This window comes from Fukomys damarensis, unplaced genomic scaffold (assembly GCF_012274545.1).
Source record: "Fukomys damarensis isolate Sample0158 unplaced genomic scaffold, DMR_v1.0_HiC HiC_scaffold_32, whole genome shotgun sequence".
NCBI classification, from domain to species: domain Eukaryota; kingdom Metazoa; phylum Chordata; class Mammalia; order Rodentia; family Bathyergidae; genus Fukomys; species Fukomys damarensis.
Window position 1 is genome coordinate 48,169,057 of NW_022900944.1, and position 26,087 is coordinate 48,195,143.

The following is a 26,087-nucleotide window of genomic DNA, read 5'->3' on the forward strand; positions in this document are numbered from 1 at the left end:
GCGGCCTGTGGTGCTCGGCTGCCCGCGCTCTCTCGCGCCGTCTCCGGCCCGCGGCGGAGTTGATTTTTTCAAAGCTGTCATTTCTCTTCCGGTCCACTCGCATGGCACATGTTTGTCGACCACAAAGCGGGAGCCGAGGCAGGCAGGTCGGCTCCGGAGGAGGTCCGCCAGGACTGTGGATGTGCTTTCCGGAGAACTTCTAGCTCTCCGGAGCTTGCTGGAACTTGCTCCCAGAGCTTCCAAGTGCTCATAGATTGGACTCACCTACTATCTCTCAGGACACGCGCCGGCCTCTTAAGAGTGTGTAACTTGCCCTTTTGATGGGGAGCTCTGAGATGCCAGGTCCTTCCTATAAAGTAACTGCAGCTGTGATGCTGGAAAAAAGTAGTACTTCGAGACCTACAGTCTTGCTTCTGCTAGAACTTAACTTTTCCCGAATACTTTGACAGTTCAGTTTATTGGGCACGGAGATTGATCGTTTTAAATGAGCTTTATTTAGCAAACTCATTTGTGAGAGCAGGTCATTTTTCAGACCCTCTCAGGGAAAACTGGAAGCCGGAGGAGTTTGACACTTGAAGTACTTTGTGGGATGTCACAAGACTCATCATTTCTCCTTTGAGTCTTATTTCCACTGTGTTGCCTGCTTGTCCCGGTTAGGCTTTTCAGGATAGGCCAGGACCTAGGTCCACTCCCACTTCCCAGTCTTGGCGGGAGATATTTTGGCATGATAAATTGCGTGACTTGAGCACCTGTGTGGGGCCCAGCCAACTCTGGAACCAGTCAAATGTGTCCCAAAGCCTGGAACTCCTCTCCTGTTGTAGGTGGAAATGCACAAATGTAAGAAAGCTTTATGGAGTCACTCCAGAGCAGACAGGTAAGCTGTAGCCTTGCTCATGTTTAAAGAGATTTTTCTCCTTTTCACAGCTACAGATCCTCCTAAGGTAAGTACTTCCTTGCTGAGGAGTTTTTTGGTATTTGGACTTCGTTACTTTGGGGGTAATGTCTGTTACCAACTTTGCTCTCCCTCCTTTAGACATTGTTAATCCATGAAATTATGAAATGAGTTTTAAATGGTTGTATTGAATTTAGCCATTCAAATAAGGACTGCTCTACTAAAAGTAATTGTCCCAAAAGATTGTGCTTGTACTTCACTGATGGCCCTTGACCACAACATCTTTAGAACTGTCTTAAGTAGTAATTTGTAAGCCAAATGAGGAAGTCACACCCCATGTTTGAGCAAGAGTTATCTTTTTTTTTTTTTTACAGTATATTAAAGTAAGTTGATTTTCCTGTGGCATAAGCATATTTAAGTTTATTATTTTTTTTCTTTTTATTGAGTTTATTGGTACAATCTAGGTATACAATATAGTTACATTCATTATTGGGATCCTGTACCTTTACATGATAGGTCTTGATTCTCATTTTTTGTTGTTGTTTTTTGAGACAGGGTCTCACTATGTAGTTCAGACTGCCCTCGAACTCACTGTGTAGCTGGTCTCGAACTCTCAGCAATCCTCCTGCCTCAGCCTCCCTGAGTGCTGGGATTACAGCCGTGTGCCACCACGCCCTGCAGCTTTTTTTTTTTTTTTTTTTTTTAAACAGGGCCTCACTATGTAATTCAGACTGGCCTTGAACTCACTATGTAGCCCAGGCTGGCCTCAAACTTGCTGCAATCCTCCTTGCTGGGACTATAGGCATGCCTCACAATGGCTAGCAGAGCGAGTGTTATCTCACCTGGCCTAGTAACTTATCTCACCAGATCGGTTTCTCAAAGTGACCCATCTGTAAAGAGGAAGATTTGCCACTCTGAGAGCACCAAAAGAGTGTTTGCAGGTTCTGAAGTTCCCTTGAAAAGAGAAGTTCTGAAAGTGTTGTGTACATTAGGGCCATTGGCTCCTGGGAAGAGAGATGGTACCCACTCTGTGTTTAAGTTCTTGTGTGTCTTCTACAAATTAGGCGTTTATTTGACATCTCTTTCTGATGTATAACAGGTAGCTCCTTAAATAAGTTTTTTTGTTGTCATTTTTTTGAAACAGGGTCTTGCTATGTAGCTCAAGCTATCCTTGAACTCATTGTGTAGCCCAAGCTGGCCTCGAACTCATGGCAATCCTCCTGCCTCAGCCTCCCAAGTCCTGGGATTAAAGGCATGCACCACCATGCCTGGCTTCTAAATAATAAGATTTTAATTCAATAAGTACTTATCGGGTATCATTTGCAAAATGTAATAGACAGCAGGAACACAATGTGGAATCTTTGTTACTCTGTTCCTAAGCACATTCACCATTATGCATTAGAGCTAAAGATTTATCTCTAAACCTTTCCAAGCATCTTCAGTTACAGCAACAATTGTAGGCTGGAGTTGGTTGAGCTTGACCAGAGGACCCTCATTTTGCTACTTACCCTGAATAGGCAGTGTTTTCCTTCCTTGACGTAGAACAGAGTGACAAATATCTGTCATGCAGACTATTTCTCAAAACAGAGGACACTGATACCCAGAGAGACAGTTCATGTGCCCAAGGTAAGGACTGGAGCTCATGCCACCTCCTGATTCCCACTGATGTTCCTTCTTTTTGTGTGCAAAGTGTGACTCAGGCTGCTTATAATAAATGCATAGTTTCATTGGCAAGTTTTGCTCTGAGAAGTGTTCACTTCAGTGTAGCCTCCCAAAATCTCAGCATGTTCCAGGGGAAAGAAGACAGTGTGACCTCTTTCTCAGGGAACTTGTCAGTTCCTCCTCAAAGTGACTGTGTTTCCCAGGGCAGCAGGGCAGCCCTGACCGTCCCTGTCAGGATTGTTAATGATGCTCCTGTGGTCTCTGAAGTGTCTCAGTTCCGACAGTGCATTTTATGGTGATAGACCACTAAGTGTCAGCCCTGTGCTGAGCTCAGTGAAGGGGAAGTGCCTCTGAGTCCCCTCCTTCCCTTCTGCATAACCTACAGGCAGTGTGCTAGCTTTCTATCACTAATAGATACCAGAGATAATCAACCTATAAAAAGAAAAGGTTTGTTGTGGCTCACAGTGCTAGTCTGACTGGCTGGCAAGCTAATATATGAAGCAAAACCACTTACGTGACCGGGCATCATGGCATACACCTATAATCCCAGCACTCAGTAGGTTGAGGCATGAGGATCACCAGGTGAGCTCAAGGCCACCTTGAACTGCATAGAGATGTCCTGTCTCAAAAGAAAGTGGGGTGGGGTGGGGATTTAGCTCAGTGGTTCCACCATCTGCCTTGCAAGCGCAAGGTCCCAAGTTCGATACCTGGTACAAAAATAAAAGCTACTTACCTCATCTTGAGCCAGGGTGCAAAGAGGGAGGAAGGGATCAGGACCCTGAGGTTCACTTTGGGGCACACCCCATCTCCCCAGTGACCTACAGAAGCCTAACTAGGCCCCATCTCTTCATTGTTTCAATGCCTCTCAGTAGCACTCCGTGAAGATCGAAACTGTAACGCAGGGATCTTTGGGGGATTTTAAGATCCAAGCTCTAGCTAGGCATTGGTGCACACCTACAGTCCTAGCCACTTGGGAGGCTGCAGCAGGAGGATTACAAGTTCCAAGCCAGCTTGGGCAGTTTAGTTAGACCTTGTCTCAAAAATGCTTGTAAAGAAATTGTTGAGACACATTGTGGTAGGTGAAAGATGTGCAGCAGAATAGTGAATGATGATAGGGTAGGAACTCTTAACCTGGGGTTAAGACTCCTTGAAGCAGGAGAGACTTTATACATCTAGGATTTTCTAGGGAGAGGGTTCACCCCTGTCATTGGATTCACAGAGCAGTCCAGGACCCCAGAAGGCCTCATGGACAACTGGCACAATGAAGGTGCTCTTGTACCACCTTGGTGAGCTGTAGAAGCTCCTCCAGGGGTCAGGAGAAGCTGATGGGCACCCCTGGAGGTCAGACGTGGAGGCCTGCAGCTCAGAGCCACTATGTGCCATGTCCCAGCCTCCTGGGTTCTACTTTGGGTCAGTACTTCCTTGTGTCATTGTGTTGGGGAAAGCACCTTTGGGAACTTCTGTTTCTGGATTGATGTTTAGTTTATGTCTGATAATAAGTTTCAGGCAAGTTTAAAATCACAACATGAATGGCCGGGGTCACCAGTTTTCACCCATGTGGTCATCACTGCTTTTTAAGTAGTGGTTTATGGATTTTGTCGTAACCTGGCCTTCTGTGAGAGTGTCTCAGCCCTCAGTGGCCCTCATCCTTGGGCACTGCGTTGCTGCAGGGGAGCACTAAGCCCCCATGCTCCTTCAGTGCCTGGTGGAGATCCTGAAGCTGTGGCCATGGGCTCCTTGACTTTCTCAGGCCAGCAGTTTGCTGCTTCAGAGTTAACATTTCCTGCAACTGTCCTGCCTCTGGAGAGTGTAATTAGATGGCAAAAAGTGGTCTTTTTTTTTTTAATCTTTTAGCTGGGTATGATGATACACACCTTTAATTCCAGCACTCAGGATGCTGAGGCAGAAGGATTGTAAGTTCTTTTTTTTTTTAACACTGTTCAACAAGTATTCATCAACAATGTGTTATCCACATCTGTACAGGCAGAACAGTCTTAACATGTAAACACTATAGAAGGATTATAAGTTCGAGGCCAGCCTGGGGCTGCATAGTGAGACCCTATCTCAAAAACTAAAAACAAAGAACAACTGTCTGCTTTTGAGTGGCTTAGGATTAATTGGTTGATTTGTAAATTTATATTGTTGTTAATTATTGTGTATTTATAGAGTGAATTTTAAACAATATTTTAACATGTCTTTAGGTATAATAATTGCTTAACAGCAATATATATATATCTATATATATTATATATATTATATATATATTATATATATATACATACACACTATATTATATACCAGATTTTGACACTATCTTCAAACAGGTTGTCCTTTTATTTACTTTTTGATTTTTTTTCATTCTAGTTTTGTTTATGATATCTAATAGTGATATTTTTCTTGGGTATTGGCATATACGGACATTGCAACTTAATCCTGTCTGGCTCTGACCGCCCTGTTTTCTATAGGCTGTCTTTTTAGAAACTTAGATATATTTTTATTTCTAACGTGTAAACATAAACTTAGAATGTATGAAACATGCAGCTGCATATGACCTGCTATGTGTAAACCTGCAACCGTGATCTTAGAGCGAGTGAGCTTTCTAGGTCTTGCTGAGACACCCAATAGCCTGACCCTGACACCTTGTTTTAAATAAAAACTTACATCCTCACAGACTGAAAAGTGATGTGGGAGCAAACCCTGTCACCCCTGTCACTGTGTGCCAGTGGGGACAGCACTGGCATACAGATACCATCCCCTTTGGGGCTGTTTTACACAAATGGAGCAGCACTCCTATGAGATTTTGAGGCCTGAAAACTAGAAAACATTTACATTATGATTAAATCTGAATTAGTCAAATCAAACAAGATCTTGTGAGGTGACACTGCTAGTCTTTTGTATGAGCAAGCAACATAATGTGTAGTCTTTTCTCCAGAGTTCTTCTGCACTACACACACCCCTGTGGACGTGTGGTGGTTGTGATTCTGCTGTGTCCTTGGAGCCCGTGTGGCCCCTGGCACTGTGGGAGGCAGGCTGCATGGTCTGCTGTGAGGTCCTGGAGCAGCACTCCAAGCTCGCCGTCCAGGAGAGGCCTGCAAACCATGCTGGGCGCAGACTCCAGCCTCTCCACTTTCAGTGTGTTGTACTGCGGATCCACATAGCTGTCCCTTGCAGTCCATAGTTTGTCACTCCTATTAAGTGTGCCCTGCGTGTGAGAGTGGAGTGCTATGTTGGGCTCATGTCACGGCCTCATTTCCGAGCTGCACAGTTGAGTGTTTCCAGCCTCGTGGTGCAGGTGGCATGGTGTGGGGTGGAGCTGTGTACCCCAGGAAGCAGCCTCATTCACTCCCATCTTGCTGCACTCTGAGCCTCTGTTGTTTCTTTTGCAGAACTGTGGGTACCGATGGATGTGGCCGAGAGCCCTGAACGGGATCCTCACTCCCTAGAGGACGAAGAGGAACAGCCGACACTCTCAGACGATGACATTCTGAGGGAAAGTGGGTCGGATCAGGATTTGGACGGAGCTGCGGGGCGGGCTTCTGATCTGGAGAATGAGGAAAATGCAGCCCCGGTACCGAGCCGGGAGGAGGAGAACCACTCTGATGAGGAGGACAGAGCTGGTGAACCCAAGTCCCAGGATCAGGACTTGGAGGCTCATGAGTTAAGCAGGGGCCAGACGGGCTCCCCATGTGAAGAAGAGGGGGGTGAAGGCGAGGAAGACCGGACGAGTGACCTCAGAGACGAGGCCTCCTCAGTGACTAGGGAGCTGGACGAGCATGAACTGGACTATGACGAGGAGGTCCCTGAGGATTCGGCCCCTGCCGTCCAGGAGGACGAGGCTGAGAAGGCCGGGGCTGAGGATGAGGAGGAGAAGGGGGACAGCGCGCCTGCCCAGGAAGGGAAGCCCACTGTCCAAAGTGGCGGAGTAAAGGAACCCCTGGAGGCTGCCAAGGAAAAAAAAAAAGATGACGATGATGGGGAAATTGACGATGGGGAGATAGATGTGAGTATGGTCGACAGCCCCACTGGTGGGGGCCGAAGACAGGCACACAGGAGGCGGGGCTGGGGTGCACCTGAGCGTGGGATATGGACCCATACAGAGACACATCTGCCTGCTGGCAGCTGGCTTGCTGAGCCCGGGTGAATCCCACACTCTAGCAGCTTCTGTAAGTCTGGCCTTCACCTTGAGAAGGACCTCAAGGATCATGGGACCCTACTTGAAGAGGAAGTCAGTTTCTGTGGCAAGTGATGCTATTAGAACTTGAATTGGGAGTGTTATGGAGGAAATGGGTTCAAGTGCTGAGCAGTACCTTTCAGAGCTATTGAACTCAAAGGGTCACCGAGGGTACAGGCAGATTGGAATGGTGCTGGGTTTCTCTGCCCACCCAGGTTGTCATAGTGACCAAGGTGCTGAACATCCCTTGGGGATGGGTGGGCGGCGGGGAGGGTGCCAAGTGTGCCGGCCCCCTCTGGCTCTGTGCTGGTTCGCATGCCCTAGTCTCTTTTGAGAGGTTACCTCTGGAAGTCTGTGGCCCTGGCTGTGTTGGGTGGGGTTAGGTGTAGATGTCACATACCTGGTTATGGCTCCTGAGAGCTGAACTCTGGGGCCTAGGTGGCTGCCAGCCTGACTGTGAGGCCTCTTGTCACATGTGAAGGAAGTCTTCTGAGCTGATGCCTTGGTAATGTGACCTTCCAAGGCAAGGCAGGACCTTGTCATGTGGACTTCCTCATGTGTTGCCATCTGTGCTGCCACTGTGGGAAATTCTCCTGAACCCAGGTGCTGGCCAGGGGAGATGGTGCTGTGAGACTCAGGCTGATCAGTTTGGGTGAGATCGGGGGATGTAGTTGCCTATGAGCTCGGGGTTTTGAGTTCTGAGAAGTCACCCAGACTGCCGTGGGCCTGTGCACTGGGCACCTCCCACAGCCCCTTCCTGCTCTGGCTCTTGAGTGCTGTGGGGGTCGTCAGAGGTCCAGGCTTTCCTGGGATCATGGTGGAGGCGTTCACTGGTGACTTAGCTGCACTACGGGTGTGGGCTGTGAGCAGGTGATGAGCTGAGCCACCTGGACGGCCCTGGGGTCTTGGTTTGCTGGTCCCCCCCAGAGAGCACGAGTAGAGTGAGTCTCTAGTTTGACTTCCTCAGACCTTTACCTGTCCTGTGGTGTGTATGTGTTTGTTTTGCATGCCCTGCTCAGCACCTTTTGAAGGCCTCAGAGCGCTGCTGGACGCAGTGTGGGGGCCCCAGCTCAGTGTCTCCCAGTGCAGGCAGCTGCTTCCTTCCTGACCGAAGGTGGCCTCTGCTGTCTGCTCTGCCCAGGACCCTGGAATGTGCCGGGCTTGTCCTGCCACAGGGACAGCACTTTGTCCAGTTGGGTGGTGGACAGGCTAGGTGGTAGCTCAGCCCCTGTGGGAGCATGCTTTGTCCAGAAGTGCCCTGCTTGCCTCCTGCTGTTTTCCTGCTGAGTCTGAGTGCTGGACTGCTCCCCAGTGCATCACCTTCACATGTACACCTGCACACGTACACGCACACTGTGCTTCTGGGAGAGGCACTGAGTTGTGCTGACCACATTGCACCTGACTGTGTCCCTTCCTCCCAGGAACACAGTCTTCCAGGCCAGGAGCTTTGCTGGTTCCCCTCTGTCCGGGGACCTGGCATGTAGACATCTCGTCAGTGACATTTGATCAGACTTGACTCCCTCTTGCTTTGGGGCACGTTAACCTGGAGAGCCGGTGTGTGCAGAGCCAGTCTGTACCCAGCTTTACCCTCGGAGCATCCTGCACAGTGTGCCCCCAGCTTGTGTGTGGCATCCTACTCTTGTGGGCACCGCTTCCTTCCTGCTCTCAGCCCAGGTCCATGCTGTCACCCCAACAGCAGCTGCCATCTCCCCAAGCGCACACTGTCTCTTCTTCAGAGACGCTCCTGCTGCCATACCTGTTTCCCATCCACTGCAGAGGAAGCTGAGGGTTGCTCTTGGGTCTGAGGGCTTCCCCTGGGGCTCTGGCTCTGTCCTTTACCTGAAGTCCCAGAAGTGTCTCTTTCTGTGAGTACTAAGTGCACATTCCAGTGGAGCTCACTGTCAGAAGAAGGATGTGTAGTTGGCCTCGCCTTCAGAAGTAGATGCGCTGTGGGGGCTGAGGGTGCTGCTCCACAGCAGGGCGCACAGCAACACAGGAGAGCCTGGGCCCTGTGCCTGAGAGGTAGACTAGTGAGCGCCAAGTCCATGAAAAATGTGCCTCTGCCCGAGGATTCTCCTTCCTTACACTCAGTAGCTTCTCACTCCTCCTCCCTCAGGCTGTGTCACTTTCTTCTCTTCGGGGTCCAGTTCCTTGATTGGGACGTCAGTTTGTATAGTAAGCCTTCGGAGCTTTTCTGTCTAAATCATACGCTTTACAGCACAGTTCTCTGTGCTGCCAGTGTCCTTCAGGGGCAGACACCTGTTGGGTGCTGTCCCTTGTGAAGTGGTTGGGGTAGTTTTGCACACAGGACATGGGCTAGCTGCACACAGCACCTTTTTATGGTGACCAGTATGTCCCCGCCAGCTGAGGCCTCCATGAGTGGTCCCGTGCAGGGAGCTGTACAGAGAGGCAGGTGCAGCGCCGCCTGGCCCCTCTTGACCACCTTGGGGGGTGAGCAGAGCCGGGCTGCCTCCTGCTGCCCACGGCCTCTCCTCCCACACCTGGCCCTTCCCTGGCTCTGTGCAGGTCCTCCACTCGGTGTCCTGGCTCTCATTAGGCAGATCTCCTGGGAAGCTTAGGGACATGCCTGTTCTGTTCTTCCTCCTGTGCCAGGGTTGTTAGGAGGGCACTGAATGCCAGTGTGGGCTGAGGGCCAAGGATGGGCATCGCTTACAGGCACAGGTGAGAGTGCCAGCTCCAGGTCGTGGCACAGGCCATGGAGCACAGGCCATGGAGCACCGGCTGAGTCTCGGTGCTGGTTAGGATCCCTGGGGTGAGGTGCATGCTTTGGTCTTTGTCGAGCTCCTGGGTCCCCTAAATTGGACAGCAAGGTTAGGGATTCTACACTGAGAGCGAGCTGCAAGGTGATGTCACAGAGCTGTGTCACCAGACTTCCCTCACAAGATTTTTTTTTTTTTTTTTTGAGACAGGTCTTGCTAAGTAGCCCAGGCTGAGTTTGAACAATGTGTTCCTCCTGCCTCAGCTTCCCAGAGTGTTGTGTGCCACTGTGCCAGGCTCTCACAAGACTTTTAAATTGGAGGAAGTTAGTGTTTCAGGAACATAAAGTATTTACTTCTATAAATTTTGTTTACACAAAATATTAAAGAGCAAGTGTAATGTTTTTGCCCAGAGTTCCGTGAGAATATACAACCCTGCTCTGTACAGGGCTCTGTGCCACAGAGTGTTTATGGAGCCCTCTGCACCTGGGTGTAGGTGAGGACCGGAGACTGGGAACACTGACAGCATTGGTGGAGAAGTCTCGGGAGCACCCTCACCCTGCTGCTGTGCTCCTGTCAGGGCAGCCATGGGCAAAGGCTGCACCTTGGTAAGACAGTGTCCTCTATTCCAGGATGACGACTTGGAAGAAGGCGAAGTGAAGGACCCCAGTGACCGGAAGGTGAGGCCTCGCCCCACCTGCCGATTCTTCATGAAAGGTAACTGTCTGTGGGGCCTGAACGGCAGCCGGGGCAGGCACAGGAGGTGGTGGTGGAGGTGGTGGTGGTGGTGGTGGTGCTGGCGGCCGGAGAGGCCTTGCTCATCCTGGCCTCTGTGGGGCTGCCAGGCAGGGAGCAATCTGGCTGGCCCGTGCCTGAGCTTCTAGGCCTGCCGCACCCGGTGTAGCCTGGCTGAGTTGTGGCACTGAGTACTCCAACACCGCCGTAACGCTCACCACTCTGTAAGAGGTGGCCACTTTCTGAAGGATGTGCCGGGCCGTCCTGCACTGTGATGGGCTGGACTGTGGCGAGGGAGGGCTCTGAAGGCACAGGGTGCCTGCTGCAGGGCGACCTGTGAGCAAAGGAGCTGCGGCAGGGAGCAGCTGAAAGACCCTGCTTAGAAACTAGAACTAACACGTTAACATGGGTGTGCACCCCTCTGGTACGATGGCGTCATGGCTTTGGTTTTGTTTTGTAAAGTCTTGAGAGACTCGGAAAAGAGAATTTCTGGTTAGGAAGGGTTTCTTTAGTGCGCACTTATAATCTGGGTATATTTCTTGTAGTTGAGCGTCTTCCTTGGACAGGTAGGAAGATGTTTTCTCTTGCCCTTAGATGACTTTGCTCAGTGGCCAGCCTGCTTGTGCAGTCTAAAGTTCACAAGAGCTTCCTGTACTTCTTTTCCAGATGTTGTGACACCATTATCCACTCCTCTTCCACCAATACCAAATTCCATACCACTCAGAGACCAGGTTAAAGGTACAAAATATCCTGTGTTCACTCTCTTTAGTACCTTAAAGACCCCTGCTCTGGAGGCCAGACTTCTTTCTCCTGGACCCAGAGCACGTCTGGGATGCTGGCAGGAAGGGGGCCTGGCGGGGCAGAGAGCTGAGGCGGGCATCCTCCTTGGTTGGGAGGGATGGGCCGGAGCTTCCACAGGGGGGCAGTGCAATTCCATTTTGCCACCAGGGCAGACTCTGCCCTGTGTGGCCTGTAAACAACCCTGTCTCTCAAGCCAAGAGGCTCTTCTGGGATGCGTGCACTTGTGTCCGTGTGTGCGGGCCCCAGCAAGAAGGCGGCCAGGGAGGGCCTGCCTGGTCTGTGGACCTGGAACCGACCTAGCCCTGTGCCCTAGAGATGGTTGCATGATGATCTCACAGCCATCTGGGGCTGCACAACACTGCCGTGTCCTGTTAGATCTTTCAGAGCTCTGGGTTTTCAAGTATTCATTTCAGAAAGTTTAAATGGAAGCACAAGACTTCTTTCTCATAGTGGTATGAGAACAAATGACATCACTCCATCTCATTTCTGGATTAAAGAGATAAAGAAAAGCTTCTGCACATGCACTTGAGGTCCATGCATCAGTTTGGACTAGCCTTGCTCACAGGCTATGTGTGCAGTGCTCTGGCCTCAGCAGCAGTGTGCCCGTCTGGTGGGGCCTGCGACATGGACCCACACCACTGACCTGGTTCTCGGAATTGCACCCCAGAAGCACAAGACAGATGGAGTGAGACCATGACTAGCAGTACAGACCGGCTCTCTGGGGTCATCTGGTATACGAGGACAGGAGTGCTGCCGCCATCCATGGACGTCACACGGGGTGCACAGGGTGGGACACTGGTGTCCCCCAGGTTAGACTCAGCTGAGCTGGGGTCTCCCATGAGTGAGGCCATCGAGGGCTGTCTGCTGTGCAAGGGCCAGTGGGACGCTCTGTGACTTAGTCGGGCTCAGTCACTTGCTTCAGGAGTGTTAATTAAGTATACCTACCTTTCTTCCCTGCTCTGTCCATTCTGTGATGTGGTATAGTATGAAAGAAAATGTTCAGTTCTCTGTTTGCTAAAACATCTGCTTTTTCTTAGTTATGAGAAATTTATTTGGATATAGATGTTTTTGCTTACCTGCAGTTTATAAGCTTGGTGTTAAATTGAGATGCATCGGTTTAAGATCTCTGCAGTAACGAGAGAAGTTACTTTAAAACCTAAGCGAAGTTGCTGTGTTGGCCAGGACACGGACATCCAGGAGCCCTCGCCCACTGCTGGGGTCTGTACCATGCATGGTGCGGCTGACCTCTTTGGAAATGGTCTGGCTGTTCCTCAGAAGGTAAAGGATAGAGTTGCCACTGACCCAGCAGTTCCACCTGTAGATATCTGTCCCAGAGCAATGAAAACACCATCCATTAAAAACGTTCATACGATGGAGTTCCTGGCAGCACAGTTCACAGCGGCCAAGGAGAAGGAACAGCCTGATGTGCAAATGCTGAGTGGCTAAGCAGAACGCCCATCCTACTCGGCCATAAGGAGAGGGAGCACAGGCAGCAGCTTGGAGGGGCCTTGGGGACATGCAGAGTGGCAGAAGCCAGTCCAGTAGGTCCATGTCGTGTGAGCCCATGTATAGGAAATGTCCAGAACAAGCGACTCCGCAGAAACAGGAAGTGCACTGGTCACTGAGCAGGCTGAGGGTGTGAGCCTGCAGTGAGCAAGTACTGGCTTTTCTCCTTGGGGTGCTGGAGTGTTCTGCAACTAGATGGTGATGACGGTTGTACAGCTTGGTAAGTGTACTGAAGACTGCTGAATTGTATACTTCAGACGATGGGGGTATTTTATGGTTTGTGAATTAAGTCAATTTTGAAAGTCTTTTTTTAAATGTTGTCATTTGTATGTCCGTGACAGGTCGTCATCTGTAGGTTAATGTGTAGTGCACACATTAATGTTTATGACCATTGGCAGCAAAGTATACCAGAAACATGACTCGTAAATGTTTCAGAGTCATTGCTTAATGGGGTGCTTTTACCTCTTGTGTGTCAGGTGAACCCGACCCGAGGTTCTAGCCACGGAAGAACAGATACTGCTTTCTTTGCACTGTGTCCTGCTGTGGGTCTCTGGCATGTCCTTCTCTGGCCCAAAGGCCAGAGCTCCTTGATTCTGTTACGTTTTGTAAAAATTGTGGTGAAATACACAAAACACAATATTTTCCATCCTCACCACTTTTGAATATGTGGTTCAGTGTTATTTAATAGAGATGATATATAACCGTCACCACCATGCACACGCAGCATGTTTTCAGCTTGTAAAACTGAAACTGCAGACCAGGACACCACAATTCCTAATCTCTGCCCTGCCCAGCATGCCCCATCCCCCTCTGCCCCTGCGTATCTGCCTACGCAGTGCGCGTCCTTTTGTGACTGACTTCTGCTGTGCAGCATAGTCCTCAGGGTCCTTCATGTTCTGCTGTAGCATGTGTTGGGGTGTCCTTCTCAAGTTAAAGGATGTTCTGGCATCTGGCCAGCCCGGATTTTGTCTATTCGCCTCCCAGTGTGTGCTTGGATTGCCTCTGCTTCTGACTGTGGTGCACATGGGGTGCAAGCGTCTCTTCCGAGCCCTGCATTTGATCCTTTCGATTAGAGACCCAGAAATGGAACTGCACAACACATGGTCATTCTTTTTTCCTAGCACTTGGAGTCAGACCCAGGGTCTGGTATACGTGCTAGGCATGTGCTGTGCCATTCACCTAACCTCCAGCCCTATTTTTAATTTTTTGAGGAATTGCTAAACTTTTCACAGTGGCCGCACCATTTATATTCCCATCAGCAGTGCACAGGGTTTCAAGGTCTCCACATCCTCACCAACATTGTTATTTTCTGGAGGTGTCTTTCTAGAGTAGCATTTCCTAATGTTTAGTGTTGCTTTTGCTCATTTTAGAGCCTCTGTGTTCTCTTTTCTGCTAAAATGGCAAGCCTCAAAGTGCGGTATGTGGACCCAGGGAGTCCTGGAGACCCTTTCAGGCAACTTCTGAATTAAACGATGCTCAGTAATATAAAGCTTTGCTCATACTAAGGTATTCGCCGCCGTGCACTCCATGTGAAAGTGCCAGTTTCGTTTCGTGTTTATGAAGCAGTGAGTGGGAGTTTAATCGAGTCATACACTTGGGTGCAGGGGTTCCTCCTTCTTTTCTCTCTTCTGTATTAGGGATTGAACCAGGGGCTCACATGTGATAATCGAGTGCTCTACCACTGAACTACACCCCGAGTGCTTTTTATTGTATTTTTTGAGGTAGCGTCTTGCTAAATTGCCTAGGCTGGCCTGGAATTTGCAGTCAGTCCACTTGCCTCAGCCTCCTGGGTAGCTAGCATTACAGATGTGGGTCACTACACTTGGCACAGTTCTTTGTTTTTTTTTTTAAAGGAAATGGTTTTATGATGGTATAATTCATGTGCCATAAAACTCACCCGTTTTAAGTGTACAGTCCAGTGGATTAGTCAGTTTGCCAAGTCGCGCCGCCATCAGCACAATCCAGTTCTGGAGTTTTGTTTTCTTCTTTTTTTTTTTTTTTTGAGATAGGGTCTCATTGTACAGTCCAGGCTGGCCTTGAACTCACTATATAACCCAGACTGGCCTTGGACTTGGGGCAGCCCTCCTGTCTCAGCCTCCCAAGTGCTGGGATTACAGGTGTGTACCACTATTCCTGGCCAAAGGAGTGTGTTCTTAAGTGGTGAGTCTCATGTCTCAGTGGGTAGACATTGTGGCTTTCCTCCCTCTGCCTCTGTTCTCTGTGAGCCAAAGCTTGATAGCTTGTCAGGTACAGACAGTTGTTGATTTCTTAGGCTTGCCTTCGGGATTTCATTATTAAAGCTTTATTTATTCTCCTTGCCTTTCATGAAGTGTTAATGAGTGAAGCACTTTAATCTTTGTTTTACTTTTACAGTCTATATCTTTTACCTGTTCCAGTGATTCAGGCTAGCAGGAAAGGAGACCAAGAAGTGTTCACCACAGTGATGATGAACCTTTTAGTGCTGTCAGTGAGAGCAAATGGCAGCTGTGCGTGTGAGCCGCAGGTGTGCGTGACCGAGCACGTTCCCAGTGGGGCCGTAACTTGCATGTCTCACTGCTGGGTGGCTTGGACCACTGGTAGTGTACGCACACTTGTCCCGTCAGGCGGCCTTTTATTCATTGTAGTAGCAAAAAGACTGGAAAGTGATTGGATCCGTTTGCACCACCAGTGGTTCAAGCCAGCAGGAACAAGCCGCGGCTGTGTGTCAGCGTGTCTCAGTCTGCAGTTCTAGTGCAGAGTAAGTGCTTTCAGGGAAAACCCACATGGTAAACTCAGCCGAGCTGGGTGTTTTGTTTGTTTTGGTTTGGTTCGTTTGGTTTTTTTTCTTTTTGATACCAGGGATTGAACTTAAGACCTTGCATCTGCAAGACCCGGCTGAGCTGTTTCCAAGATGCTTTGCACACACAGCCCCCAAAGCAGAACCCACACAGCTGGCTGCTTGCTCCTGGACCTAATGCTCACTTGAGCTTGTGCACGCCCAGGCCACAGACATCTGGTGCTTGCTCTTCCTGACATCGTCACTCCGGGAAGTGGGGTCCCTGGCAGTTGGACATTACGCTGTGGCCAGCGGCTGCTGGACAACAGGGCAGCTTCCTCTTCCTGTTGCTGCTTCCTTGACTTCTGCCTAGGGCCCTGCAGGGAGCTTCTCTGTAGTTGCTATTGCGCATGCTGCATCCTTTTTTTGTAGATACTTTGTTTAGTTGGGGGAAAAGTGAGGTTCACAGGACATATAAGGACTTCCAGGACGAAATGGAGAAGTGTGTGTCCATCAAGTGAGTGAGTGAGCCCCATACACTGCTGACTGCTGCAGGCAGAGTTCTGGAGCCTGGGCAGGGAGGGAGACCGCAAGATGCTTTTTATTTACATGTATTCCGGCTTCTTTCACATATGTAAAGTGATAGTGCTTTCACAGGTATAAAGATTAATACAAGAATGGCTGAGGTACCCAGCATCCAGTTATGAAAAAGAACTTTTTTTTTTTTTTTTTTTTTGGTACTGTGGCTCAAACTCCGGTCCTTGAGCTTGCGAGGCAGGTGGTGGAACCATTGAGCTAAATCCCGGGCCCAAAAAAGGACATGTCTTGCTTTCAAAACTTCATGTGTTGGGTCCAGGGATTTAGCTCAGTGATTCTGCCACCTGCCTTGCAAGCATAAGGACTGGAGTTCGATCCCTGGTACCAAAAAAAAAAAACCCTCATGTGTCAAAAATAGCACCTAGCCGTTTCAGCAGTGAAGAAGCGGCTGTCCCACCAGTCTGGCCCTTCCTGTCCTGCCTGGCCCACACCCAGTACAGGCTTCAGGACCCACAGTCACAGCCTGCCCAGCTGCTATGTTCATGAGCATCCATTTAGAAGCAGAAGACCATAGCATTCTAAAAAATATCAGTTTTTGTTTCTTTCTAACCACACCCCCACTTTTCTTAAACTGGCTTTTTTTTTTGGCACTGGGGATCAGATTCAGGACCTTGTTCTTGCAAGGTAGGTGCCATGCCACTGAGCTACATCCCTGGCCCAACAAACTGACTTCTTTTTTTTTTTTTTACAAACTGATTTCTTAAATTAAGAAAGTAATAGTCCTTCACCTCCCTGGCAAGTGCAAGGTCCTGAGTTCAATTCCTGGTAATAGAGGGAAAAAAAAAAAAGAAATAGTGCCAGCAGAGTCAAGAAAATAAAAGGGTTTCTTTATCCAGCCCGGCACTGGTGTGCCCCCCCCCCCCCCGCGGCTTTCCGCGCCAGAAGGTTCACCTCTCCAGGTGGTGGGCGGTGGTGTTGGGACCTGTGGTCTAGCAGTGGCTGGCTGTCCTTCCTGGAGCTGCCTTCCTCTTCTGCACCTCCCAGCAGGAAATTGGCTCAGCACCCAGGAGCAGAAGGTCTAAGCCGGCCAGGCCCTCTCACCCTGGTGTTCTGTAGTTCTGTAAGGATGCCTGGTACCTGCCCTTGTCTTTCTCTCACACAACCTGTCCCTCTTTCCTGCCTCTGCCTGCCTGAGTACTACAGTATCTCTCTTGACAGTGTGCCCACAGGGTGGCTGTGGTCCAGATCATCTTGGGACAGGACCCACAGAGTTTTGGTAATCTTTAGTGCTTCTCCTCAGTTTCTCCTTCAGTATGAGGCTGAGTCAGGATTGCAATGTGCAGTGCCAGTCCACACCTGCAGGGTCCCCAGTGCAGTGTCGCTGGTCACAGAGCCCAGCCTGTGCTGTGCTCAGGCTGTGCTGTTGCCATCCTTGCTCAGACCACAGTCTGCGCAACCCTCCTTGGTTTCTATGGCCATGAGTTCCAGGATCCTGGGACATCTGGGGGATACCAGAAGCCATGGCTCCTTAAGTTTTCATTATAAAATGGCACAGGCTTTGCATAGAACCTGTGTACACCTTCTGTATACTTTTTTTTTTTTTTTTTTTTTTTTTTTTTTTTGTGGTACGGGGCTCAAACTCAGGTCCTTGCATTTGTGAGGCAGGCAGCGGCGGCTCCACTGAGCTACATCCCCAGCCCCTTCTGTGTACTCTTAAGACATCACTAGGTAATGTAGGCTGCCTGGCAAGGTAAATGTTTTATAAATAGTTACTGTACTATATCAGGACGTGATGAGAAAGTCCATGCATGTTTGGCACCGACGCAGGGTATTTGGGGCTGTGCTGGGGAGCCCGCAGAGGTGGAACCTCAGCTGAGGACTCTGCCTTTACAGTGACTTTGGAACTTCAAAGCCCTCCTCTAGGGGGTGCTGTCCTGCCAACCCGCTGCTGCAGAAGCCTGCGTGTGGAACCTCCAGGCTCGGCCCACACCCGCTCCCCAGCCAGTGACCAGCAGGAGAACTGGCACACACCACTGTCTCCACCCAGCTGCAGCCATCTGCTTTAGGCTTCTGCCCTGCTGATCTGCCTTTGTTTCCACAGGGAACTGTACCTGGGGGATGAACTGTAGGTTCATACACCCCGGAGTGAACGACAAGGGGAACTACTCCCTCATCACCAAAGCTGAGCCCTTCCCGCCCAACGGTGCCCCGCCACTCGGACCTCACCCCCTGATGCCTGCCAACCCGTGGGTGCGTGCACACCTGTTCCCTCGTCCCGCGCGTGCGGGGCACCAGATGCTGTGGGTTCCAGCCTGAGGCAGACAGTGTACCTTGGAGAGCCACAGGGACCTTTGCAGGTGCTCCTGCCAGCACCGAGCAGAAGCAGGGCACCCTGCAGCTTGGGCGGGAGAGTGCCTGGCTTGTATTTCGGTTGAGATTTGTGCACCCCTATTTCTTTACAGGTTTTATAGTTTTACTTGCTTTCTCAACTTTTCCCTTCTCATTTCATAGGGTGGGCCAGTAGTTGATGAAATTTTGCCTCCACCCCCTCCGGAGCCCCCGACAGAGAGTGCCTGGGAACGTGGACTCCGGCATGCGAAGGAGGTAACAGTCCCCCAGCACCCAAGGGAAGGCATGGGGGAGGGTTAGGAAGATTTCTGGGTTTCCTTTAAGAGTTGAAGAACAGGTGGTGGTGTATGGCTCTGCAAGGAGGCCTATGGCACGGTGCACCCCAGCAGGCCAGGCAGGCCCAGTGGACATAGACCCATTCCCCACTGCCAGGGCCCAGCACCTGCCATCTCCACAGAGTCCCTGTGCTTCCTTGGGCTCTCCTAGATTCACCTGGCTCCAGTGCCCACCTGGCAGCCTAGAACCCAGTGTTCCCAGTGCTGCGTCGGCCCCTCAGCAAGGTGCAGACGACAGTCCTTCCCCCTCCCACCTGTCTTCAGCCCTGCCTGTGTATGTGCCCTCCCTGGGACTCCTTGGTCCTGTCCCCTGGCCAGGACAGGAAGTGACAGCTCCTTTGTGCCTCACTGCACACTGTAGCTGCAGCACTGCTCATGGGCAGACGTGCTGCCTTCGAGCCCTTCCCCAGAAAGGCACTGGAGTCCTGTGCCCCCAACCTAGTGGTCCTGCCACTGCTCAGGCTACATGCATTCCCCTGAGTTCTGACCCTAATTTTCTTCTTCCTCCCATGGTAGGTTTTAAAAAAAGCAACCATTCGTAAAGAACAAGAGCCTGATTTTGAAGAGAAAAGGTTCACAGTGACCATTGGTGAAGATGAGCGGGAGTTTGACAAAGAAAATGAAGTTTTCCGGGATTGGAATTCTCGGGTCCCAAGAGATGTCAGAGATACAGCGTAAGGAGTGCTCTGCCTCTTCCTCCCTCCTGAAAGGAAACCAGGTGCCCCTGGGTCACAGGACACTGCTGAGGCTGTGCTGCCCACCCTTGCTGGAGGCGGCAGTGCCCTAAGCTAATTCGGACCCTGCTTGTTGTCCCACCGCAGGCCTTGCTCCTGTGCCTGGTGTCTGCTTTCTTTGGGCTATGTGTGGTGTGCAGCCCTGTGGTCCTCCAAGCTGTCCCTGAACTTTGGAGTCCCGGGGTTCTGTCGTTGCCCTCTGCCCCTGGCCTGTTACAAGGTCCAGGAACCTTGGTTTGTCATGGTAACGTGAAAGCACAGCAGCTAGGTCCTCTTACCCTGCTCTTTTCTTGCTCCCTTCTCATTCCTTGCTGGTCTTCAGAAGTTATAATGGGAGAAGCACATGGAATCAGGGAGTTGTGTGGCCTCAAACGCACTGCCCCTGTACCCTGCTGCCCCCCACATGTCTCTCATGGGGAGGGCGGGAGACAGGCCAAGCAGCAGGGGTGGGGCTGCCATCTCTGCAGGGCCCGTGCTGGCATGGGAGCTTATTCTCCAGCTGTGCACCGTGACTCAGGCTGCGGTCAGGAAGGCTCGGTCTCTGTGATCTCAGGCTGGGAGGGAGGCGTATGCCATGCACATGTGTCAGCCCCGGTTGTCCCCTAAGCGCTGCCTCGGCAGGCGTCAGCACAGAGGACGGAGAGAGCGGCTTCACCAGGGCATTCAGATCTGTCTCTGATCAGGGCTTTGCGTTCTACTGGGTCAGTTACTTGCACTCTAAAATACTAAGTGGAAAATTCCAGAAATAAGCACTTCAGAGGGTCTGAGTGATTACAGCACATCGTTACGATCGCTCTGCTGTGTTGTTAGTTGTGAATCTCTTTAATCTCCTCCTGTGCCTGATTTGCGAACTGAACCTCATCGTAAGTGTAAGGGAGGAAGCTGTGTGAGTGCTCGGTGCTCTCCGCAGACTGTCTGGGATGTGGCCCCACCAAGGAGACTGCACTGATTATTTTCTGCACATAGACAGTGTCAGACCCAAGCCTGGCTGGCTGGTTGGCTGTGAGGTCACCATGGGATCTCGTGTATGAGGTGTGATTGAAAATCACAGTGAATGTGCAAAAATTGTTTTAACTCATTACAGTAAAAGATGCATTGCCATTAACCTCCCTCACTTATACACACCCCTTCTTTCTTCTTTTTCTTTTTTTCATTAAGTTTTAGGAATTTATTTTAAACAACCTACAGTTGATTAAAAGGGTTCCTCTTCTTTCTTGCCACTTCCTGCAGCTGTTCTGGAAGCCTTCTTTCATGTGTTAGTTATGCTGTTGTGATTACCTAGAAGTCCTGAATGGATTCAGAACATTTCACTTTCTCTTTTTTTTTTTTTCTGAATTGAGGGAGGAGTCAGAGGTGGTATGGTGTCAGATTCAGTGAATGAGGGTGAGGACACATGTCGTGCTTTTAAGAGCTTCCTTGCACCTGACTGGCACTTGGTGGCAACATTCATTATGTTTTTGATCCCACCTTATAAAGACCCTCAGGAAAGAAGGCTCCAGCACTGCTTCAGAAAGTGGCGAGATAACAGGATGAATGTGTGTGAAGTGAGGGAAGGCATTTTGAGGGGGATTCATGGCGCAGTGTGCCTTTCACTGTAGTGATTTTTGTTTCTTTTTTGGTACCGGGGATTGAACTGAGGACCTCCTTGAGCTTGCGAGGCAGGTGGCAGAACCACTGAACTACATCCCTGGCCCTGTAGTGAAATTTTTTTTTTTTTTGGTTTTTTTGAGACAGGGTCTCACTATGTACTTGAGACTGACCTGGAACTCACTGTGTAGCCCAGGCTGATCTCGAACTCACAGTGATCCTCCTGCCTCAGCTTCCCGAGTGCTGGGATTACAAGCATGCGCCACCACGCCCGACTGTCTTTTTTTTTTTTCCTGTAGTGAATTTTTGACCATTCATCATATTGTCTGTGAGGCTGCCACACGTCAGTCAGGTGGATGGAGCACTTTGATGACACAGAGCGCTTTGAATGTGCATGTTCATTTGAATGTGCATGGCGGAAGGGGTTTTGAAGCATGCGCCACCACGCCCGACTGTCTTTTTTTTTTTTTTCCTGTAGTGAATTTTTGACCATTCATCATATTGTCTGTGAGGCTGCCACACGTCAGTCAGGTGGATGGAGCACTTTGATGACACAGAGCGCTTTGAATGTGCATGTTCATTTGAATGTGCATGGCGGAAGGGGTTTTGGAGGCAGAGGGCTGGTCCCTGATACCCTAACTGCTTCGCCTGGCTGGCACAGGGTCTTAAAATGTCCTTGAGTGGAGGCAGTGCCATGCCCAGGCCATCTGGGCCCCCAGTGCGCAGGCAGGTGTCACCAGCCCTTCGAAGTAGTCTGGGGCTGAGCACTTGGATGCTGGGTGCTCTGCATGTGGGGCTGGAGTTCCTCCAGTCCCTCAGCTCGTCTGGGCCTCCAGTCAGAGGCTGATGAGGACCCCCTGCTGCTGCTGGAGTGCCCAGCAGGCAGGGAGACATGAGCCTGCTTGGCACAGAGACAGGAAGAAATCGCTAGGCACTGTGAGGGAGCTGGGCCAGTAGAGCCACGGGGTTTAGAAGCAGGGCCAGAGCCTCCAGCCGGAACCAGCACCCACGTGGCCCTGCTGGTGCGGGCTGTGGTACAACTCTACTGCTGGTGGGGCGGGGTCATGCCTGCTGAGTCCCTCCCACTCCAGCTCGAATGTTGGGTTTCTGGGCTTCGGTTTTGTCCTCTTTGAATGAAGCAGTTGAACTGTGTGATCGTTACACTCCCTGCTCGGAACTCCTGACTTCTTCCTCAGCTGTGCTCATCACCTGCCATACCTCTTTCTAGCATGGGCTGTGGTGCCCTTGCAGGGCAGGACCTCAGACCTCCTTTCCAGACACAGCTAGGTCCACTTCATGGGCCCCTCCCCAGAGCTTTGGGTCTGGAAACCATGGTGCGAGGTGTCTGTGTACCCAGGAGGCTCTGTGGCCTGTGCTCCCAGCGTGAGCACAGGAAGTTGGGTGGCCGCATGCATTATCTCTGGAGTGTGTGAAGGCAGCCAAATGGCCATGTACCCTGTCCCTGGCGTGTTGCCAGAAGCCTTTTGTTTCACTTAAATCAGCTTCCCAAAAGGAGTCGCTGGTGCTGCCTTCCTGTCAGGACCATGACTGTACTAGTCCTGGTTGGCTGCACATGGCCTCTGGTTTTTTAGGATCCAAGGAAAAGCCTGCTCAGGACACACTTCTCTGCATGGCTGTGTGCCATGCTGCATACCACTCACACCATAGGCGTGACTGCGGAGTATTGGCACACGGGAGCACCATGAATGGCAGACTCTGTGACGCTGGGCTGTTAAGAATGAATAGGCTACTCTGTGGTCCTGCAGGGAGAGTCCCTAAGTGCAGCCAGCTGCCCTACAGGTGCCGCCAGGCCCTTCTGAAGTGTGCACCCCTTCCCCTTCCCCACCCAGGGAAAGGAGCAGGGAGTGGCGCAGGTGCAGTGAGGTTGAGAGCTGTGGGCGGGCACTCCAGGAGACTTACCTGTGGTAGGCCCATGTCCCCGCTGCTCAGTGACACACCCCCTGGCCCATGAGAGGCCACCCCTGTGTGCATCCTTGGTCAGTCTCTGGACTTTGTGCTTTTCATCTGTCAACTGTGTGTTCTGCATGTGCTGCGAGGGTGTGGGTCGTTGTGGGGCTTTAGGCGGCTAAGTATCTGAGTGCCATCTTCTCACGCAGGACTTCCTGGCTGGTCTTGTGTCTGTGTGGTTGGTGCCAGCTTGTCTGACCCTACTGAGGAGGGAGGTCCACCCTCGGTGCTCTCACGTTTGGGAGCTGGAGCTGGGATGAGGGCCTCACTCACTTGGTGACATGTTCTTTACTTCTCTGGAATAGGCTCCATGTGTTTCTGGCTGATCGTGCTTATCCCTGAGCATGTTTCCTTGCTTGCTGCTGCAGAGATTTCCCCCACTCACTGTCTCCTTCTGGTAATTGTGTGGCTACAGGAAGACTTGAATTTCCAGGTGTTAGCTTTTTATGTATTTATTTATTGGTACCAGGGTTTGAAATCAGGACCTTGTGCTTTAAAGACAGGCGTGGTGCGAGTGTTAGTTTTTGTCCTCTTGCCTTACCAAGCTCCTTGCTTGCTTTGTAAAGTGACTTTATCATCAGGGCTCTAGGGTTTCAGGTATCAGATTACATAGCTGGCACACGTGAATAGCCTGCCTTTCCGTACCTCTGGCATCTTCGTCTCCTTTTGTCCACTCTGCTGTCTTTTACTGGCAGTGCCCCTGGAGGAGCGGTTCTGCCTCCTCCTGTTCACCAGGGACCCCCCACCCCACCCCCACTATGAAAGAGTGCTGCTGGGAGTTCAGACAGTATGCATATTCTTCTCTCTCTCGTTTTTTTTTTTTTTTTTTGGTACTAGGGATTGAACTCAGGACCTTTTGTTTTCAAAGCAGGTGCTGCACCACTGAGCTAAATCCCTAGCCTTTGTTTTTAAATCTTCTTAGGAAAGTGTACATTTCTCCTTGTTTTCTTCGCCATTTCCCCGGAGTGGGTATTGAAGATTTGTCACTGACGTTTCTGTCATCCACGCCTGTAATCCTGTGGCTTCTCAGGTCTGCTGGTGTGGGTAGCATGTGACTAGATCCCCTAAAACTGACCTAGCCTTGCATTCCTGGAACATATCGTGCCTGGTCACAGGGTATTATTTTTCTGATGTGTTGGGTTCTGTTTGTTTGCATTTTGTGTAGAATTTTCATCCTAGTGTCCCTAAGTAATGAGTTCCTTCTTATTGTCTCCTTTTTCAGACTTGAGCCTTACGCAGATCCTTACTACGACTATGAAATAGAGCGGTTTTGGCGTGGTGGACAATATGAGAATTTTAGGGTGCAATACACAGATGCAGAGCCGTATCATAATTACCGAGTAAGTATGACTCACTTATGGGGACGTGAATGTCATTGGTCTCCCCATTAAAGCCACTCCCCATTCTGTTTTGAGATAGGGTCTCACTGGTTACCCAGGCTGGCCTTGAACTGCTGACTCTCCTATCTCAGTCTCTTGCATATGGCCCAAATCACCCCTTTTTATTTACAGGGATTTATGCGAGCTTATCTTGTTGGCACAATGTACTAGCTGAGCCCAAGTCCTAAAATCAAGCCCACATTATTCATGGAGGACAGTTTGAATCCCCAGCTTAAATCTGGCGGTCTGAACAGAGGGTTCTGGAAAGCTCTGCTTGTGCTCTGACTGTAAACTCGGGGCACACACGAGGTGCTGACCCAGTGTCCAGAGCTGCCTCGCCCCCCTGATCCTGTTGCTCCTGGAGGTCCCCTCGGGGTTGCTCCTTGCAGTGCCCCTTCTAGCCCCTCTGGCCCCATGCTCCCTGGGTCCAGTGGAGCTCAGCTGCCTCTGACCCCTGTGCCCCATCCATCCTCGTTCTTGGGTGGCATGGAAAGGGTCCCTGAGAAGCCCTTGAGCAGGGTGGGTGCTGTGCCTCGGGTAGCAGAGCCAAGCGTTTGCCTCCAGCTCCATCAGGTGGTGGCTGCAGATGACCCTATAGTCCTAAAGGACCCTAGCGTGAGCCTCTGGCACCACCTGTCCCCAGATCCTCTGCCGTGTCCAGGGACAGGCAGCAGTAGGAACACCAGTGTCCCGTGTGCATGGTTGGACTTTGTTCTGCTCTAACGCTGACTGCTGGGGTGTAGACGGATCAGTGCTGGAGGATGGTGGTAGCCAGGCCCACTCTTCCAAGTGCCAGCCCGAGGAGGGAGCCTTGTCCTGCTGCAGTGCTCCTGTGCACTGTGGTGTCAGCGTTCTGGACACGAGGACTGGGAGATGGCACTCAGTGTGGCCGCCAACCCTGGACTGGGAGTCGTGACCTGAGGAACTCCCGCGGCACCCTCCCTCTGTTCTACTGCACAGCCTTAATCACAGCACTGTGCCGTTGGCTTTTTCTGAAGGAAAGGGACAGGGACCGCGAGCGTGAGAACAGACAGCGCGAACGGGATCGGGAGCGGGAGCGAGACCGAGAGCGGGAGCGGCGGCAGAGGGAGCGGGAGCGCGAGCGCGAGCGGGAGCGGGACAAAGAGCGGCAGCGGAGGAAGGAGGAGGGGGAGCGAGAGCGAGCCAAGCGCGACGAGAAGGACAGACAGCACCGCGACCGCGACCGCGACAAGGAGCGGGAGAAGGACAAGGACAAGCCAAAGCCCCGGTCTCCGCCGCCACCCAGGTAGGCCGTGCCGTCCTGGGGCTGGGCCCTTTGGTCCGCAGACCCCAGCTCAGCCCCAAGGGCCCGTCTTGGCACTCCGAGGTGGCTGCGTCTGACCTGCGTGGAGGTGGCTCTTGGCCAGAGCTGCTGGGGCTGGGCTTGCAGGGCACTCTGCACCTGTGCCACCGCTTCCCACCTGAGAGCTCTGCACCCGGCACCTGGAGGCAGGGCCCTGCTTTGGGTCTGCACAGCTGGAGTGCAGGTGTCGTGAGCCACCTGGGAGAGCCAGGCTCTTGAAACCATTTGCTGGCCTGGAGCCTGGTGTGGGTGCTGGTGGCACTGTGGTGGACATGGTTCAGCCCTTTCGTGGGTTTAAATATATTGGGGCGCTAGCACAGTGTGTGGCCCTCGATAGAGTCAGAGAGCTGGGTGCACTTCGTGTGTGTGTCTCTGTGTGTGTGTGTGTGTGTGTGTGTGTGAGACAGTTTGCGTGCCTGGCCGTGCGCCCATAGCAGAGTGTGCTGGTGGTTCCTGGCATATTCCGAGGTCTTCTCTGCCCGTGTGCTTTCTTGATAATGTCCTTAGGAGCACGAAATTCCAAGTGTCTGCTTTTATTTTGTTGCTTGTGCTTTTGGTGTCACATCTAAGATGCAATTGTCTAGAGCACGAAAGTTTGCTTTTGCGTTCTTTTCACCTTTTTTTTTTTTTTTTTT

General features: G+C 51.1%; 1 protein-coding gene across 3 annotated transcripts in view; it reads left to right on the forward strand.

Moving 5' to 3' along the window:
• Positions 1-61: 61 nt before the first annotated feature.
• Positions 62-26,087, forward strand: part of Zc3h18 (zinc finger CCCH-type containing 18) — a 41,263-nt gene continuing 15,237 nt past the window's right edge. The window contains exons 1-9 of one of the 3 annotated variants that reach the window (XM_010627525.3): positions 62-874; positions 5,941-6,554; positions 10,075-10,159; positions 10,844-10,915; positions 17,878-18,026; positions 18,288-18,380; positions 18,977-19,134; positions 23,972-24,089; positions 25,127-25,395. In XM_010627525.3, coding sequence (XP_010625827.1) covers positions 5,955-6,554; positions 10,075-10,159; positions 10,844-10,915; positions 17,878-18,026; positions 18,288-18,380; positions 18,977-19,134; positions 23,972-24,089; positions 25,127-25,395 — 1,544 coding nt within the window. In that variant the 5' untranslated portion in view covers positions 62-874; positions 5,941-5,954. The remainder of the gene's footprint in view (positions 875-5,940; positions 6,555-10,074; positions 10,160-10,843; positions 10,916-17,877; positions 18,027-18,287; positions 18,381-18,976; positions 19,135-23,971; positions 24,090-25,126; positions 25,396-26,087) is intronic. The other 2 variants (XM_010627523.3, XM_010627526.3) reach the window with 2 other exon arrangements.